This window comes from Sciurus carolinensis, chromosome 4 (assembly GCF_902686445.1).
Source record: "Sciurus carolinensis chromosome 4, mSciCar1.2, whole genome shotgun sequence".
NCBI lineage: Eukaryota > Metazoa > Chordata > Mammalia > Rodentia > Sciuridae > Sciurus > Sciurus carolinensis.
Window position 1 is genome coordinate 95,827,455 of NC_062216.1, and position 20,617 is coordinate 95,848,071.

At 37.9% G+C, this 20,617-nt stretch overlaps 1 protein-coding gene across 1 annotated transcript in view; it reads right to left on the minus strand.

The window, feature by feature from the left end:
- Nucleotides 1–20,617, minus strand: part of Tmtc1 (transmembrane O-mannosyltransferase targeting cadherins 1) — a 253,580-nt gene that overhangs the window by 223,684 nt on the left and 9,279 nt on the right. The window contains 3 exon segments of the mRNA XM_047550906.1: nt 1,635–1,811; nt 4,285–4,358; nt 14,474–14,651. Of these exon segments, the coding sequence (XP_047406862.1) occupies nt 1,635–1,811; nt 4,285–4,358; nt 14,474–14,651 (429 nt within the window).

The window sequence follows — 20,617 nt, forward strand, 5'->3', positions numbered from 1 at the left end:
CTTATTCCAGCACAGAAAGAAACTATGTGTTGAATGGGTGGGCAAAAGGATGAAGGAAAGAATAAATGCCTCCAATTATGTAGTGCTGCTGGGTTTGAGGGTTAAAGTTCCTAAAAACATGCTGTGTGACTTCTAAACTATATAGCATTAATTTTATTCCTTCCATGGAACCTCTAGCAAGTTAGTATGATGAAAGCAGATTATTAAAGAAATAAAAGAGACAATTATCCCTTTTGAGAAAAGTCTGACTCAACAATGACAAGAGGGAGAAAGAAGGCAGGCAACAGAGGGCTGGAGAATCCCAAGACCAGAGCTGTGACTTCAGTGACGGCATTCAAACAGCTCTGGACTAGCCCACAGGAGAGGGTGCATCTGTGATCAGTTGTTACATTCCTATATTGTCAGTGAGGCAAAGCAGAAAGAAGTTAGGAGACAAGGATGAGGTGATGCAAGAAGTGGGAAGCAAGAGGAATCTATAAGTTGTTCTCTAAAACGTAGGGTAGATAATGAGATTACTCCCATCAGCTGGGAAGGCAGAGGAAAGGCATCCTCACATAAACCAAGCAGAGGTCCTATGGCTCTGGGTTTTCTTGGTGGGAGCTTGGCACAAAGGGATCACTGGGCTCCTTCCTTTTATATGTCTCTGAGATTTGCAGAGCGCCAACAGACAGCAAAACTCTATTTAAATTACCTCCAAGTTTCACACTGTCAGGCAGAAAGGTGATCAGAATTAAATGACTCACCCCAGCCCACTGCCACTCAATAGCGTTGCTCATATCTTTATGTCAAGAAGTATAAAGAGGTAAGGATTGGCACAAAGGGGCATAACTTTTTTTTTTTTAAATAAAATTCTTCATTTGGCAAGGAAGAAGAATAAACCAGCCACATTTTTAGAAGTTCAAAAATAAGGGACTTATAATTACTGAAAAATAGGATCTATGTGTAAAATTGTTAGTAATTATAAATTGATAGAGAAAGAAAATTATGGTATGTGCTTGAAGTTTTAATATGCCTTAGTGATTCTATAAGACCCTGAATGAAATGAATGTGCCTTCAAGTTGTTAAATGAAAATGGGTTACTAGGTAAGCTTGTTCTGTAACTGAAAAATGACATGTAAGTATTCCTGTATGGTTTTGACTTGCTCTTCATGGAATTCTAAGAGGCACTTCCTAAAACTCTTAGGCAACTTCACTACTAGTGGGAGAAAACAGGCTCCAAGTGAGCAATGCTCTTAGGTGGATAACACTCATTTGAATTCAGATTCAAAGCAAGCTGTCAAAACTGTTAGCATTTGCAACTTCCCTGTGTGAATCAAGATTTTCTCGATAGGATGCAACAAAAACAACCCAGCAGTATGAACTTGCAGTTAACAAAGCTACTTTTCAATTCCAAGTTTGAGGCTGCCCAAAACTTCAGAGTCTTTATTGAACTTTGTAAAGTGTGAAAAGTCTAAACAGATACAGTGCATTTATCTTAATGAAATATCATGTTTATTATGTTATTGTCTAAGATAAGACATCGTTTAACAAAGTATTGTACTTATATATTTTTTTTCAATGGAAGTGGGAAACCATCATTTTAAGTCATTCTCTCCTTAGCCAGTGTCCGATGGCAAGACTTTAAAATGACTTACGACATGTCTTGCTTGTGGGAGAGGGAAAAAAGGTCATAAACCAAGCACACTCCAAACACGGTGATTCCCGTCTCTTTCACCAGCATCGCGCAGGTCCCCAGAAACAAACTCAGCAGCAAGAAGAAGGGAGAAGCAGTGGGAGGGAAACAGTCCCCAGCACAACACTGATCCAGACTCCTGGAAAACAAATTGAAGGTTCTTTTAAATTAAGAAATGTGAGTCACTAAGAAATATTACCTTAAAAGATAAAAGGTAGTCCATTTCTTTGCATCCTAAGCAAGTAGTGAGTCAAGATTTCTTCCAGAGTGCTCGTTGTAGAATTAAAATTGCTAACATGAAAAAAAAGTTAATGATTCTCAACTTGGTACTTAAATTATACAAATTATATTATTATACAAATTATTTGTAGATACAAATTATGATAAAATGACATGTAATAGTATGTAAATATGGATGTAAATTACAATAAAATATGGTATGTCACAAATGAACATTCAAAAGTCACTTAAAATGCCATCGTAAAGATATAGTTAGAGGTAGGAAGATATTTAAGTGAATATATTGTTAAGTGGATAATACAGGTTACACAACCACCTGCGTGAGCTCACCTGGCTCAAATCACAGCTCTGCAGTTAACAAACAGGCGAGGAAGCAAGTACTTTGCCCCCTGTGCTTCAGTTCCCTTATGTGTGAAATGAGAGTTGAGCATTGCAGGGGGGATGGAAGAAATGACTTATTACATGTCAAGTGTTTATCATCACTTTATTATGAGTGAAGTGTTTTGATGTGCTTCCATACACAAAGCAGTCAGTAAATAATTATACCAAAATATAGTAGCATTTTTCTCTGGAAAGGAAAAACAAACATTCTTCACATTTTAATTTTCTTTCTGTTAATCTGTATTTTTAAATTTATTTTCCATGAGCATGTGTTAGATGAAGCTATTTTTTTTCTCAGTTAAATCTCCAATAGAAATTTTCAAAAACTCTGCAGTGTTATAGTCTTTCTTTCTACCTTACAAAATAGAATTGACCCCAGGAACAGCATTGTTCTCTTTAACAGGTGCCACCCCTGGGCTCCTATTCCTTTGAAGTAAAGGCCAATACTTCTCTTATGATATCTTCTCCTTATTGTTGTGTCTTGGAATAATTACATAAAATTTATGCAAATTTTATAGTAATTGTGCATTTTTCTGTGGAGTTGGTCTACAGTTCAAATTTCTAAAGGTTAGCAGGGCATGCACATCCAACCTGTAATAATAAGGCTTATTATCACACCAATACAGATGGACTGCAGAGCTAATCCTGTTCTCAAATGTATCCAACACAAAAAAAAAATATCCAGCACACAAAAAAAGTCCTAGAAACAGGTTTAAATTAAAGTGAGTAATTCTTGTTTAACACCAGAGTAAACAAGAAATAATTTGTTGCTAAATTTGGGCTTAAGTTTTAAGATATCATCTAACTGTTCTGATGATGGTGAACGCAGTAAGAGATCACAAAGCCAGGACCTGAAGACAGATACTGCACTAAGAAAATGCTCCACCTGTAAAACAAAGCTGATTCATTTCTTTCTTGATTCAAGGTTTGAATTTGTTTATAACAGGGTTCCTCTGTCTCAGCACCAGGGGCATTTTTCAGTCAGATAATTCTGTGCTGCAGGGCCTGTCCTGTGCATTGTAGGATGCTTACTTAACAGCATTCTTGGCCTCTACCTCTAGGTGCCAGGAGTACTTCCTGGGTTATGACAAGCAAAAATGTTTCCAGACATTGCCAAATGTTTCTGTGGGGAGAAGGGGAATAGTGGCTGGGGAGTGCAGAGAAATCGTTCCCAATTTTAAGAATCACAGGTTTAGGACAGTGTTCCTCAGTCACTGGACTCTGCAATATCACAGGTCAATGAAGGGATTCAAAGTTCACAGTTCACACAATCCTTCACCAGGCCTCCCTCCCCAAGTAGGGTGACATGACTAACCCACCTGCTTTCCTGGGTCACACTCTGAGCCCTCTACCCTTATCCACATTCTCTTCTCAAATCCTGCCCTTTGTAGATATGTCACAACTCAAGCAAGAATCTTATGGCTTTGGGAGTAAAGGCACAATAGAACAAAAAATTATTTTATTGGTTTTTGTTCTCCCAAAGCAAAGAACATTTGTATTTCAAAGAAAGGATTATAAAATGTAAAATTATAGTTGAAAAACACTACTTTCTGCTTAGCCTTGTTATTTTAAGCTTTGAGCTACTTTGGTGAGAATGATAAAGAGCAAAAACAATCAGGACCAAAATGAAAAGGAGAAATTAAGCAAATCATAAGGAAATAGAATAGAGTACTGTGCCCAGTATATTTTGGCTCAGAGATAAGATTCTGAATTCCACTCTCAGCCAGAAACTAGAAGTAAAAGGAATCAAGAAGCAAGAGCATGGATTCCTAAAACTGGGGGGAAAGTAGTCTTTTAAAAATGATAGGATATGGTTCAGCATGGGGTTGGAAGAAACTACAGCCCAGTATTGGGTGAAAAGAGGGTTCTTATCCCTGGAGCTCACTGAGCATGGCACCGCCCTGAAGCCTCCCTTCTCTCCAAGAAAACGCTCAATCTACACAGCTTGCATGGCTGTAATCACAGAGGAGGGCTTATTGAGCCATACCTACCTATTGTAGGAGAGAAAGGCCAGCAGGAACAGGAGACACGCTAACACGTCAGCTCTGCCAACAATACCAGCCACCTAGGAAGTTTAACACAATGAGAAATTCAAAAACTCAGAAAATTATTGTCAGAAAATCTTACCAAAATATCTTCCTTTTCTAGATGAATGAAAAGCATAATAAAATCGAATACATATTATTCTTCAAATTTTAACATTATAAACCACCTCTGATTACTATGAATTAATAATAAGCTTACAGAAGGAGAAAGAGAGGATGGGGCAAGATTTTCATGCTTAACTTTATTATTAAATTTTCTTCTACTGAGGGTCAATTCATAGCATCAAAATTTATTCATTTATTATTTTTTTAAAAAATTTTTTTAAAAAGGGCTGGGGTATAGTTCAGGGGTAGAACACTTGCCTAGCATGTACAAGGCCCCAGGTTCAATCCCTAGTACCATAAAAAATAAATATTATTTCAGGAGTCATTGAGTGTCCGACACTGGGCTGATCTTTGAATACTAGAGTGTTAATGGAGCAGAGGACACAGAATAGAAGGAAAAAGTAAGCTGAGGAATCAATATTTTTGGCAAGAAAGGGAGTAAGTTTAAATTCACAATTGTTTCACCAGTGTGTTCATGCAAGTGTGCATATGTGCATATGCATGTTTGTATATGTGCTTCTGTGGGTTTGTGTGTGCGTATGTGTTTGTGTATTTCTAAGATCTGCCACTGAACCAGCTAAAACGCAAGACACTTAACAGTTAAGTAGCAAAGTGCAGTCCTGGCAATGACCACAAGCCAAGGAGAAGACTGGCTCCTTGGGAAAAAGGCTGACTCCAGGGATGAGGGTGGAGAGAGGTCAAGAGGAGTTTATATCATCTTCTTATGTGAGTAAGAAAGGGCTCAAAAAATTAAAGTTGAAAGGTCACAGAAATCAGCAACAAGGGGCTCCCACTGACCAAACCTGAGACAATTTGAATATCAAAATAAGAAAGGATCATGATTTATTATAAACCACTGAAAACAGAAACCCATGAGTCCATATGGATAATATACAAATGATGAAAGAATGGATACATATACAGATGCACACCTACACAGAGTGAGCAAGAAGACAGGAAAGGAGAGCTCTCGCTTCACTGAAAAGCTAATGAATGTGGGGGAAACATGGGAAGTGGAAAAAAAATTTTGCTCCCAGAAAATTAAAGGCTAGATAGAGCAAGAAATATCAAAAATATCAATAGGGGGGTGTAGCTCAGTGGTAGAGCACTTGCTGAGCATATGCACAGCCCTGCGTTTGATCCCCAGCACCACAAAACACAAAAACAAAAACAAATAAAACAGTAGATGCTAAAACTAGGGCATGAAAATTTTCTGAAGCAAGTATTTGCATGACTTCAAAGTGTTTCCTCACCAACCACTTCTTTAGAAAAATAAAAAGAATTAATTACATTATGGAGATCATGTGTTACATTGCATTACACCTTCACTGGGGAATCAAAATCACCATCCCCTGAGAAGGATGCATCATTTATACATTATTCTAGCCAAGGGTATATAACCTGAATAAAATCGTGAAAAAAATCAGGCAAACTCCCAGGAGCATTCAATTAAAATACAGATATAAATATGCTATTAAATATAATAATATAATGATAATATATGATCATATATAATATGTACATATATTATAACATTAAATTTATATAATAATTTTATATTGGCATTTTATAACATTAAACTTTTATTACAGTTTAATTTATTCTGGCTTATATTACATCATGATTTTTAATTACATTACAACTTTTTATAATCTTACATAACATTGCATATATGTAAGTATATATACAAGTATATAACATGCATGCTATATGCATGCATGTTATATATTAAATTTCATACATTTTAAATAGTTATATATTATGTATTATGTATTTACACCCAATATATTCTATATTTATAATATTTTATTTATATTACTCATTTTAATATACTATACCTCTAAGTAATTTTATGAATCATATAACATAATAGGTATATTTATATTATAGTTGTACAATATATAACATTTATATATTACACTAATATATTTTAAATATTTTATAGTATATACACTGTAATCTAAATTCTAAATCATACTGAAATCTATAAATTTTATTACAGAAAGACAATGAAGACTAGTAATTATTCCAAACTAAAGGAGACTACGGGTAAATTATGACCAGTACACTCAGTTTTAGAAAATACGCAACTAAATTATTAATGTATAAAGGAGTATAAATTATGCAACATCTTCCAAATGTTTCAAAAAACAATATTTTTATATAGAGGGAGAGAGAGGAAGAGTGAAAAAACAAATGTGGCAAAATATCAAAAATTAGTGAGTCTGGAAAAAAATAGTCATTCTGCATATTAAGTTTAAAATTATTTTTTAAATATGTTACTTCAAAAGGGGACTGAAATGGAAGTGAAATGGGAGACAGATGACTCTATAAATCTTCATATTATTCTGCTACATAAGATGTGTGTATTTCTCCTCATATTTTAAATTCAAAGAAATAAAACTGTAAAGGAAAAAATGGGGTTCATATTTTTAAATGCTTCTAAGAAAAGGTCCCCAAAGAGCTGGATGAGCAGTTTATAAGGGAAATGAGGAAGGGTGACATTTTAGGCACCAAAAACAACCTCGCCCTTATCAGAGAGCATCTGAGGCCCACGGTGTGTTGGAGATTCCATCAGCAAGAGCAGAAAATAATTTTCTGGGATACAGACCCATGAATAGCCTCATAGCTTGAGCACACTTTGTGGTCACAGGTAGAAGCTAGAAGCGATGGCACTGCAGACAGGTGGCCCATCCACCAGCAGCACAGACGACTTCTGCTATCTGAGTGAGATCTGATTTTGTTAGTTCAATTTCTGAGATTTAGCTTTATCTTTATATGAGTGGAACAACCCCCCCTCATGTGATTGCTGTCACTGACATGTGAAAACTGCCAGCCTGGTGAACACCAGTGACTTTCCTCCTTTTCTGAGAAGGGAGTAGAACTCTTAACAAAGGTTTGCCTGTATGGATTATGGAAATAACCTTTTCACTTTAAGATGTAAACATATAATATCTTAATCTAACTTTATTAGGCAGCCTAATACATAGATTAGTTAAAAGTTCTATTAATATACTGACTGTACAATTAGTATATTGTACATACTATACATACTAATTGACAGCAAGTCACATATTAAGAAAAATTCTAGTCCAATCTACACCAAGAGAAACCTAAAAATGGCCAAAGAATTGCATTGGCAGCACAGAGCCTAAAGCTATTACCTCAGGTGGTTGCTTGGGCCACACCTGTTCATTGATTTTTTGCTTAATCTAAAGGAAACTGAGTGACAAATCAGTAGACTGCATGACTCAGGGAGGTCGGCAGAGGCAGTATGGTATCACCATATGTCAAGGCTTAGCTCAAAATCAGTCTGTAAAGCAACAATTGGGCCCAGGTCATGTGTGAAGCCCAGATCCACTTAGTCTGCACCACTGCCGCCTTGAGCATTTGGCTGAGCAACACTGGGAGGCTTCCTGAAGGTTCAACAGACAGTCCATCTAGCCTGCTACAATCTTGAGAGAAAGCCTAGAGCCTGGGCCCAGGGTAATGCTCACCACAACACAACCAATGTGGCCAAAGACAAGACTTGCATGCTGGTATCAGGAGTAGCAAGTTGGAGTGAGGCAATCACAAGCTAGGCAGGCATACCTAATGCATTAAAGGTGTCCTTAAGCCCTTCAGCCAGTTTGGAAGCAGCAGCAACAACTCACCAGCTCCAGGTACCCAGATATAAAGAACATAGTAACTCTCTGAGCAGAAGCTCAGAGAGGATGCTGAAATATTGGTGCTGACACTAATAGGCTCCTTTGCCAGACCAAACCACTAAGCACTCATTAAATGCCTTCTCTATATATACACCCTTGAGCTAGGGTCTTTGGGGCAAAGGGATAGATAACTAAAAGCAAAGAGTTCATCATCAACTCCTAGAGTAGCCACTCTTGTGATTCAATTAGTCAATATCATCATGCTAAATAACTGCTTTATTCCAGTTAACAAGAAATTTCCAAATGCCAATTTTCCAAGGACTGTGCCAAATGGAGGGGTACATCCTTCCTCAAGGACTTCAACATCTGGTGGCATTAGAAGAGGGTATAAAATATGATACAAGGAAACCACATGCAACACAAGAAGAAAAATCATTGCCAGGAAAAGACTGGAGGTTTTAATTTTGACTATAGGATCTGGGAAGGCGTTACAGGGGACTAGTTTTGCAATCTGACACTCAAAGGATGGACAAGGAGGATTTCAGAAAGCTCAAGACTGCGGAATGCAAAAATCTCAGCCAGGAAGGGAACAGAGATGCATTCCAGTTAAAGGATAGGACTGGGGAAAGAGGTCTGAGGATACGTGGAGTGCTTCTGGAAGGAGGAGCAGAAAGTGATGAAGGGCATGGAGTACTTGAAAAGAAGGGGGGGTCTGTGGGGAGCGTAGAGGGAATGTGAAGTTGGACCTGATGCTATGACAATGTGGTTAGATTGGACAGTTTGTCAGAAAATGAAAAAGCAACTGGTCAATTCTTGGCAACTAAAAAACAAGCAAAAAGACAGCATGCATTCTGGCCCCAAGTTGCAGGTCTATTATCACCAAGAGGGTAGCTGTAACCTGGAAAGTGTAGCCTTCAACGAAAGTTCAAACACTGAGAAAACATCAGTGAACATAACTGGGTAGAATTCAAAACAGGCTGGGTATCTTTCATCTGTAATGCTTGGAACCACAAGTGTTTTAGAGTTTGAATTCTTTTCAGATTTTGGAATATCTGCATAACATAATGAGATATCTTAGGGATGGAACCTAAACACAAGATTCATCTATGTTTCCATATATATTTTATATGTGCAACCTAAAGGTAATTTTATGCAATATTTTTAGTGCACCTGTGTTTTGACTGTGACCTGCCACATGAGATCTGGTGTGGAATTTTCCACTTGCAGCATCATGTTAGTACCCAAAAAGTGTCAGAATTTGGAACCTGGAGCACTTGGAATTGGAAACTTTGGATTGGGGATGCTTAACCTATTAGGTAAAATACAGATTCCCTAGAAGAATCGTGTGTGGAAACTGCTAACTAGGACTTAATTTGCTCTCAAAACTTGCAGTTTCTTGACTACCACTTATATGATTTGTATAAAGTATAACCATTTTTATAGAGTTGTTAATATTTATTTTATTTGTAAGAAGGAGTTCCATTACCATCAAACAGGGCCAGAAACACATACTTAACATGCGGCAACGGATACATGCCAGCTTGATCTAATCAGAACACAACTAATTTTCTCTTATGTCCTCCTGCTCATTCTGGAAATGGCCTTGATCTTGGAATTCCATGCTCTTGCTTCCAACTAACTTACGTACATTCATTCAAACCAGTAATGTCTCTGTGATGATGGAATTTTCTCATAAGACAATTATGATTTTCCCAGTTTCTCTGCTGATTTTTCTCATGATTCAGGATTCAGAAAAACAGCATTTCCCAAGAAATACCATGTCAGGAAAACTTTCCAAGAATCTCAAGGACTGAAGTGAGAAGTCTGCCTCCAATTTTTTTTTTTTTCAATTCTCCAACAGAGTGACTATTCTATAGTCAGTGTATTATACCACTCCAATATTTGTTAAAGGTGAATAAATAAATGAATTCATCCCTACCTATTTAACATTGGAAATAATGCTTCTCTCCTCCAGGGTTCTTGTGTTATTACATGTTGCTTTGTCTTGTATCTATTTATGTGTCTATTTTTTTTTCTTTTTTGCTTTCCTATGAGCTTGGGATGGGGTCCCTGCTATCCATTCACTTATTCCCCCAGCATATAGAAGGTGGCCCTACACCAAGCACATACTCATTAACTATTTGTTGATCTCACAATTAAGAAAGAAAGCCTTTAATCTTATCAGCATATTTATATATAATCATCAATGTGTTTAAACTCAATCCTACTCCCAAATTTTAAATTCTCCATCCTTCCCAAGATAACCTATGGTCCTGCTTTTGTTCTGTTTTAACAAAAGAGAGATATTTCCCAGTAACTCCCTCCCCCACCACAACAAGGTCTTATTTTGCTTTAAATAATTTATCACTATATCTTCTATCAAGTACATCTTTCTATTTCTCTGACCTTCCCCTTAGAAACCTGAACAGAAATCTATAATGAAATAGCAGTCTATTTTACTTTGTAGTGTACATTGTTTTATAGGTCAAATTTCTTCCTCTTCTTCTTTACACCTCCCTCATCTTCTTTCAAATGTAAATATTTTCCCTGACATGTCCAGCTCATGAGGACTTTGCACCTTTAATTTTGTTACTATGGATTTTATTTTTATTACCACAAAAGTCTATTGAAACCTTTCTTTAAAGGTCAATTTGCTAATAGGATTTGCCTTTTTGCTTCAAATCCAGGCTAAATGCTATCAGCTCAGGATCACACTGACCAAAGCTGCCCCTACTTTCTGCTTTCCCTCTGCAACCACTGAATCGCACCTGCTGTTACCCTACTTGTTTGATCTTTCCTGTGACAACTGACTCAAAGACACTCTAAGTGTAGATTTTCAGCTGTACTTCAAATATTATTTGTCAGAAACAAAGTACTGTCTGTGGTCTTAGATTAAAACAGGACACTGACCCAGCATCGTATATTCTATACAGCTAGGAGTAGCATTCTTTGAGCATTCTAGGAATAGCATTATTTTTCTTCATGTTAAGACCAGAAAGAACATTAAAATTCAGGTATCTCTCTCATTAAGTTCATATTTAAAGTCTGTCATCATAATTTTCAATATTTAAAAGGATCTAACTTCCCAGGTGTTCTAAAATAAGGTTGTACTACTGTTCTAAATGTACCCAGTGGAATCTGGACAAGAAAGCAACTCAAAGCACCTTCTCTACCATTTACAGGAACACAAACAGACTCTTCTTTGAATGGTGGACATTTGATACCCTGTCTCCTGGAACTTATACTTCCATTTTATTTTTCCTTCAACACTTTTTAATGTATTACATAGTTATGCTTAAAAATATTTTATTATCTTATCTCTCTATAATAAAAATACCTATATAATTTTAAAAAAAAAAAAAAACTTTTTTGCAGCACTAAGGATTGAACCCAGGCCCAGAACCTTGTACATTCTAGGTCAGCACTTCACCACTGAGCTATGTCCCCCAAACCCTAATTAAATTTATTTTTTAAATTTCCTAAGGCCCAAAGCCTCTTAAGTGTTAAATTTTTAACTCTGTGTTACTGTGCCCAATATTGTTAATTCACAATTGTACAATATATCATAACTAAAATAGAAAACATAATTATTAAATATATAAACTTATATTTTAATAAGATAAGTGCAGCCAGTTTCAGTTATCTGTGTTCAGCTTTCTGTGGCTGAATCTTACCTTTTGTTTAGAGCAGGAAGCACCAATTCTGTTCCTAGCTATCATCTTTATAGATTATCCACATAAATGAGAATGAAGTATCTGTTACAGCAATGACAATTCTTGGAACTCTGAAGTTATTAGTAATTATCACAAAGGGATCTATCATCTTATATAATTTTTTAGTGATCTACCAACTGACAAATCAACCAGGTCCTCCCCTAATTTTGTCAAAAGCTAAGACTTTAAACACATCCATCATTAGGGTTAACTGTCATTAGAGTCATTTACTTTCACAGTTTTGTAGAAGTACAGTAAAAATTCTCTACAGTTACCAAAGGACCATTACCTATACCCCACACTCTTCCACTTAGAGGCAGCTTGTACAGTTTACTGTACTCAGAGTAGGGAAAATTACCTTAATAATATAATTTTACTGGGGATTGAACTCGGGGCACTCGACCACTAAGCCACATCCCCAGCCCTATTTTGTATTTTATTTAGAGACAGGGTCTCATTGAGTTGCTTAGTGCCTTGCTTTTGCTGAGGCTGGCTCTGAAATCTCCATCCTCCTGTCTCAGCCTCCCAAGCTGATTTTCATCAGTCTGTGTGTATGGGGGGGGGGGGTTTGCAGGGGAGGGGGTGATTTCTATCAAAATCTTGGGCTTAAAGATCTAGAATTCTGTTTGTGGAAAATTGCCATCATATAACCTCATTGCCAAAACCAGTTCTTACTATCAAACCAATTAGTCAAATCAGATGTCTTAGGTCAGTTCAAGTAAGCATACTACCATGCATCTCTACAACTGTTTCACTTCTGAACTCAGAACATCAACACAAGCCACCACTCCACATTTCTAATACCATCTGGATTCTTCACAGAAATATACAAGTTATAGTTCCTATGTGAGGTATCCCCCAAAAGCTCATGTATGAGACAATGCAAGAAGGTTTAGAGGAGAAATGATTGGGTTATGAGAGCCTTAACCCAATCAGTGAATTAATCACCTGATGGGATGAATTGAGTGGTAACTGAAGGCAGGTTGGGTGTGGCTGGAGGAGGTGGGGCATGGGGGTGGGGCCTTAGGGTATATTTTTGTTTGTTTGTTATTTCCACAATCACACAGTGCTGGGGACTTGAACCCGGGCCTCCAGCATGAGAGGCAGGCACTCTACGAGGTGGGCTATATGGCCTGCACTTAGGGTATATTTTTGTATCCAGCAAGTGGAGATCTCTCTCTCTGCTTCCTGATCATCCTGTGAGCTGCTTCCCTTCACCACACTCTTCTGCCATGATGTTTCTGCTTCAGCTTGAGCCCTGAGGAATGGTGTCCTCTGTCTACGGATTGAGACCTCTGAAACTGTGAGCCCCCAAGTAAACTTTTCCTCCTCCAGAATTGCTCACGTCAGGTCTTTCAGTCACAGCAGCAAAAAAGCTGATAAAAACAACATGTAAGACAAGGAGAGAGCTTAAGTTCTCTCCTCAGTGTATTATGCCTCAATTGAAGGTAGTTTCCTGACCTCAAAAGATCAGCTTGTTCCTTTATATGGAACCTCAGAGGTGTGCAGGCCTCAGTATGATAGATTCTGATGTATGACAGGTATTCCATTTTGGGTTTTTTGTTTTGTTTTGTTTTTGTTTTTGTTTTTGGTACCAGGGATTGAACCCAGGGGCACTTAACCATTGAACCACATCCCCAGTCTGTTCTTTTAAACTTTTTAATTTTGAGACAGGGTCTCACTAAGTTGCTTAGGGCCTCGCTAAGTTGTGGAAGCTGGCTTTGGACTTTCAATTCTCCTGCCTCAGCTTCCCAAGCTGCTGGGATAACAGGTGTGTGCCACCAAGCCCAGCCCTTATTTTTGTTCAAATGAGAGAAGGGCAGCTGAGAGAGTAAGTTAAGAAAAGAGAACCAACGTGCCATCTTTCCTCCTGCTGTGTTCTTCTTACACAGATCAACTTCCGGAAAGAGTCTAAATGCAGGCAAAGGTTCTGCAAAAGATTCTTTTAAAACTGTGAGGCCCATGAACTGCTTGGAAAGACTTCCTCTACCTCTAGCAATGCACGTGAAATAACTCAGCTGTGGTTAATAATATGTGGAATGAGGTAACTTAACAATGCCACCTCATTTAGTGCATAATTAAGAAATATTTTAAAGGGGCCATAGATTCAAACTATCAATGCTTTCAAAACAAAATTTTTCATCACCCACAAAAACAACTACATCTCTTATTAAATAACTTGGAAAACAATTTGTAAGTCTCCTAAATCTCTTTCTAACTTGAAGAAAGTCAATCTGTTTTTGTCCTTCTCCAGCACCTATAGTTCTGCATCACAAATATTATAAATATAAAGCACAGTGATTAAAGGTAAAACACATCTAGAGCAGGAACAATGACTTACCATGACAATTATCTCAACATGCCCCTTGCTGTTTAGAGACACATTAGGATTTAAATTTTCTGCAAATGAAAAAAAACTCTGACCATTTATTATTACCTGGAGTCAAAACAGTTGGCTATTTTAAAAAGTAGTTAAATCCTCGAGGTGCAAAAAAAGCCAATTAGAACATTCAAACAGAAAAGTTGTCAAGCAGAATTTTTATATAAACACTTCAGAGGAGCTTTGAATTCACTTGGTTTTGAAAGGAAGAAAAAAAAAGATCAGTTTAGCTGATACATACAAATACATTTGTTTTGGTTGTTATTTCATTGAGTTCCAATTATACTCACCGCCTCCGTGTGAACAGGATGCACAGCAAAAAGTAATGCTGTAACAAAAGCAAGTCCGCGGTTCTTGAACACGGTTTTATCACAGGTGTACATCAGCACGAGGGTCACTAAGCAGTGTAAAATTACATTTACTGCATGAAAGTAAAATGGGTTCATGCCAGTCAAAAATATGTTTAGCCTGTAAAAAAAAAAAAAGAAAGAATAAAAACCTGTACTAACTTCAAATACTACATACACACAAAGAAAGCAGAGAGACTCTATTATTTATACAGATAAGTTATTTGAGTAATTATTTTTAAGTGACTCCCAACACTGCATTATTTTATAGATTTGAGCATGAACCACTTGTTTTTACTATCTCAGAATTGTTGTATCTGCAGAAATCAATGTATATATAATATCATTGCAAGAATCACTGAGGCAGCAAGCAATGCTGAACCTGTTTTTCCTTCCCCCCATGGATCATATGAACTCCTCTCATAATATTCTTGCTTTCACTGCCAGCTACTCCAAAGCAGTCAAGTGTCCAAACTCAAGTTCACAGTGCTGTGGGTCAGAGCCACAGTCGCTGAAGATGAACAGAAACCATGAGCCTGTGACTGTGGACACAGTTAGGACAAACCAGGCATGAACCTGTTCTCTCACGAGTGGTCCCACCAGGAGCCACATTTCCAGATTATGCATCTGATGGCATCATCTAATTACTACCCCATAAGGGAATCTTTAGGGCATTATATGCTATTACCAGCTGCAGCTGAAATTTCTTAAAAATGAGCAAAACCATAATATCTATCTGTATTAAATGTTTTTAATGTAGATTCTCAAATCTCAGAATCTTATTATTAAGAATATGACAAAGAAAAAAATAAGAACCACAAAGAGAAGGGAAGTCAGTTGTTGAACATCATAAAAAATACATTTATGAGATAGAAATGCAGAACAGAGACATCTGAAGGTTGCTTTAAATTTAGTAACAGAACATAATGTCCCTGATTGAGTCTATGGGATTATAGGGGAAAAAAATGCTGCACTGGTCAGGGTCTGGCTGTTTTAGAGGAGCATACACCCTTAGTGGAGCTACCTAGTCTCCAGTCCATCTTACAAAAGTAATCCTAGGTCATTCTCCACATGCCCTTGATCTTCTCTTACAGAAACAACTCTTCTTTGCCAAAGTCACCCAGAATGTACCAGTCAGATCTAGAGATGACATATGCATATTCTAAATTCTTGATTCATGCACAGCTTTTACCTACAGAATTTTAATCATTTCAAGCTTTATTTGGGCATAGGAATCCAAATGTCATAGTTACTAATCAGCTCTTCTTTCACTCCCACTTCCAACAAAGCATGATTCAAAACCAAACCTAGAAAAATGGGTTGTTATATGGGATCCAACTCAGGGCATCGATGCAAGGTTCAACCCAGCTGTGTGTAGGCAGATCCTTGAGCCTGCGCATACCTAACATCCTTCCTACAGGAGTATGGTGGGAAATAACCCATATGAGGGGAAGAGGAATGGGCAGTAAACTGGGAAACAAGAAGGTTCAAATAAAGCAAGAACAGTACCACATTCCAGTGCAGGAAGACTCACATATGGTGGTGGTAAAGTTGCTTTAAATCAGAAAGCTCCAGTCTGGAGATGTAAGAAGGTAAGACCAAGGTATGGTTCTCAGAGAACTGGATACAGTTTCCTTTTAAGTCCATCCTCCTGAGGTTGATCTCACACTGAAACTTCTAGAACAACTAAACTATCCATTTAAAATTCATTCACATCAGTGATGATGAGAGAAAACAGCATATAACTGGTATCTGGTGGGTGTTTAAGTTGGAAGCGCTGAATGGCAATATGCATCAAAGTTTTTAAAAAGTGCACATTTTGACAAAAATTTTCACTTCTAGGAAATTTTCGTGAGGGAATAACTAAAAAAGTATTCAAAGATTGTGTGTGTGCAAGAATGCATCTCACCATGCTAATTATAAAAAATGGCAATGTCTATTAAAAAGTTTGAAATGATAAGGAATGAATTCTTCAAACGTCAGTCAAGTTACCTTGAGACAAGATGCTAACAAAATTTTAGGACATAGCCTATTTACAAGAATAGAAAAAAGAATCTCTGATTTTGGGAGTCAACATGGGTTCACAAAAAGAGGGGTTAACCGATGAACCTCCTCATTTTATAGGAGCAGGAATGTGATAGATACATCACATCTTTTTTTTAACAAAGGCATTTATCAAAATCTCTTGCAATCTCCTTGCACACAAGATAGCCTAAGATGGATCTGTAGCAAACACAAAGAATGGTGAGTAATAAATCAATGTCTTCTTGGACTGAGACCTCCACTGTAAGTCATAGCACTCCAATATTATCTCTGCTCTGTCCAATATTTTTATCAAATATTTAAGTGAAACTATAGAGTGTATGCTTATAAAGATTATAAAAAAATCTGTATGTAGGAAGCAGAGTTAATGTGCTAGAAGACTAATTGAGATTCACAGAGTTTCAATGGCTGAAAGTGTGAATTTTAATACAATTCAATGGAATAGTGGTAAGAATAAAGACTCACGTTGGGATGTAAAACAGAACAAAATACTTGCAATTCAGATTACAACTGTGTACCTGGTATTATCCAGGAGTTTTTAGTTCCCCTCAACTCAAGGCCTCAATGTGTCCTGAGTATCAAAACAGACCAAAAGACCAACAAAAAGACAGGGAACTGCCCAAGTCAAACTCTTTTTTCATTTCAGTGTGCTCCAACAGGACTTATCGAACACCTATTTGTACATCAGGAATGGTTCAAGGCTCAGACACAAAGAAAAGATAGGGTATTTGTTTTTAAATGGTTGACCACACACTAGAAGCAAGGGAGGCAGTCAGTCAAATAAGTAACAGTGACAGAATTCTAGCAATGGAGAAACTATCATGCACAAAGATTTTGGAGAAGGTAACATTGTACCTATGGGCAGGAGAAGCAAGGCAGACTGAATCCAGTGTGGAAAAGGAGACCCCCAGAGCACCTTCACAAGAGGGCTCTAGAGTACGGGAGGGGGAGGCTCTCTGAAATGGAGAGTAGGTTTGTGGAAGGGGATGTTCAACCTGAGGATGATGGCAGAAATGATACCAAGTTCAGTGGGGGAAAGGACCTTGGTTGTATTTATGGCTGGATCCCCAGTGTCTAGCGCAATGCCTCCTTCGTGGTTATAGCACAATAGATTTTTGAATGAATAAACATGAACAAATGAAATACTGAAGCAAGGCACTTACTCCAACTATCTCCCCAAGAGGAAAGTAAGATCTAATAACAACATTGTAAACAGGCTGTCCCAGAGCCAGGTTTAGCCTGTAAATTGTTTCATTTCACCTTTATACCTTTTTTCTTTCTAAAATTTGCCAATATTTTAAAAACAAATGGTTTTATAGAAAATTTTCCAGTTCATCTTGAAACAGTATTAGACCTGGCAACTCTGGGCCTATGTGGCTACATGGAAATATTTGGGTACCCATTTCAATAGGACAAATGTTCACAATTTGCCATAGTCTCTGCCAATTTCTACTGTATTCCTAACCTGATGCCATTTATCTATCATCACACACACACAATTTTTCTTTTAGTAAAAGGAGAGTACAATGTTTCTTGGGCCTATATTACTATCACGAATGGGAAATCAAAAGACAGTCAAAATGACTGCTTGTTTGAAGAAAAATGGAAAAAAGTCTATTTCTGGAGAGGAGGATATACCCAAATGCCTCCTATGCAAAGTTCTATATATCAAAGAATATAATCTCCCATCCAGCTCAATTCATTCAATTACTGCATCAGCTGACCCTTTCAGGATTTGAGTTGTCAACTATTAGTATACAAAGTACTAAGAGGACTTCAGCTCAAAGAAAGAAAGAGCACTTAAACTAGTAAGCATCTATGCATTTAAAATATATCAAGTGGGGCACGGCAGTACACACTCATAATCCCAGTGACTCAGAGGCTAAGGCAGGAGGATACAGAGGTCAGCCTCAGCAACCTAGACCCTGTCTTCAGTGGTAAAGCACCCCTGGGTTCAATCCCCACCCCAGTACTACCAAAAATATAAGGTAGTAACAATTCAACTAGATCAACTGCTTCAATAACTAGAAATATTCACACAGAAGTTCCAGGGAGAATGACAGCCCACCTGGAACAATTCTCAACAGAGCAGTATCTCAAGTTGCACTTCACCCTGAAGGTGCCTCCATGATGGCATTTAACCACTTACCTAAAATTCAAAATAGCTATATTACTCAAAAGTTATGAGCATTTTTTATATATTATAAGAAGCTGATTTCTTTCCATTAACATATCCAACCCACTCAGCACACACTAGATCCTAAATGAAAATTTACTGAATGAACAGATGAATTTATATAATGTTGGAAGCTGAGAAGATCATCATTCCTTTTCAATCTCTCATTTTATTTGGCTTTGTCATTTTTTTTTATTAAAAATTAGGCCAAACAGTAGTAAATAATTTTTTTTTTCTGAAATAATCCTAACAACTATCTCTGTCTGCAAACCTTCCAGAGTTTGGAAAATATGAGCACAAATGGACCCTTCTCCATCTGAACTCCCTCTGCCTTCTTGTAAAACTGCCCAGAACGGTGGGGCAGTAAGCTCATAGAAATCAGATTAGCTGTTTTACAGCATGGCCACATCCATTCCCAGGAAAGGTCACAGAATCTGCAACCAAAGGGGAAGCCAGGGAAGAAGGGCCCGGAGCTCTCTGCCTCCAGACTCTCACAGTCAGGAGCCTGAGATAAACTCCATCATTCTTGTTTAATTCTCTGCTTTGAAAATGGTTCTGGTTTAGACACACACACACAGACTGTATCCCGGAAAGAGAGACTTATACTGCCGGCGGGGGTGGGGTGGGGGCGGGTGCGTTCCTCAGGAGGACTCCAATTCCACTTCAATCAAATGGCTCCACCTTCACAAGTTGGCACAAGTCTGGAAACTGGCTAAGAGGTCAGAAATCTCCACTGTGGCAACTTGAGCCTGTTCCTGGTCCTTCACCAGTTTTCCACAGCACATAGATCAAGCAACATTTTAGAGGCCTACCTATTTTATTCATTGCCCATCACCCTTGATGCCTTCAGGTCAAAACCTTCTGAAGACCAATGCATCCCACTGCTCATCATGGGCACCCAACTGGTCTCTGGCACTCCAGGATCTCATCACTCCACGGATGTCAGAGCCCATCAAAGAGCGTCCCCGAGCTGCAGGTGCTCCCAATAATGTCATTCTCAATGCTTCCCTGAAGGCCAAGCCATCTGCCCTCTCTAGGAATATCATGGAGGGGTAAAAGGGTATGTGTGGGTTGCTTGCACTAAATCCTTCCCAACATTGCTATCTCAGTGAGCCTTTAGATTCCTTTCTGTACATTATGCCAGGGAGACCGTGGCATCTCAATCTCATTAAACAGGCCCCCACGGAATCTCCATGGTTCCCAAGCTTCTTAATCACCTTATGCACTAATTATGCTGCTAATTTCCTGATTTCATCTCAAGTTACTCAAAGACAGTAGATCTGAAATGGAACCAGGAGATCAGTCCCAGGTAATCCAAGTAATTCAAGGCAAGAGAGTCTCAGAACACTGAGACATAGATCTCAAAGCTCTGGAAGCTGGGTAGGGGTGACAAGCTTACCAGAAAAATTGTTTTCTCGGCAGTAACACAACACACAGTCTCTTTAAAGAACTAAAAACCAGGGCAAAGGAAAAATTAAATGAATCCCCTTTATCATGTTTCTGGGGTCTAAATGATGGCTTCTGCAAACTTTGCTGGTAGATTTTCACAGCCCAGTACTAGTACACATCGCATTCTCCTATTTTCTTCTATTGCTGTGCATCTTTCTTCTTCCCCACCTCTTGCTATCATTATAATTCTCAAATGCTTATAAGTGGTTTCCATAGTCTTCTTAGATCATTCAACCAATAAATAACAACATCTGGTTCTGCTCCATTATCCTCTTAGGCGAATCCCTTTGGCCCTCAATCATTTTGGTTGCTCTCCTTTTGAATTCCCTCCAGTACCAGAACTAAATCAGCAAATCATCATCACTTAATGTACCTAAAGTACCAAAGGATGCAGTTCACAGGCACCAATGCAGACAACA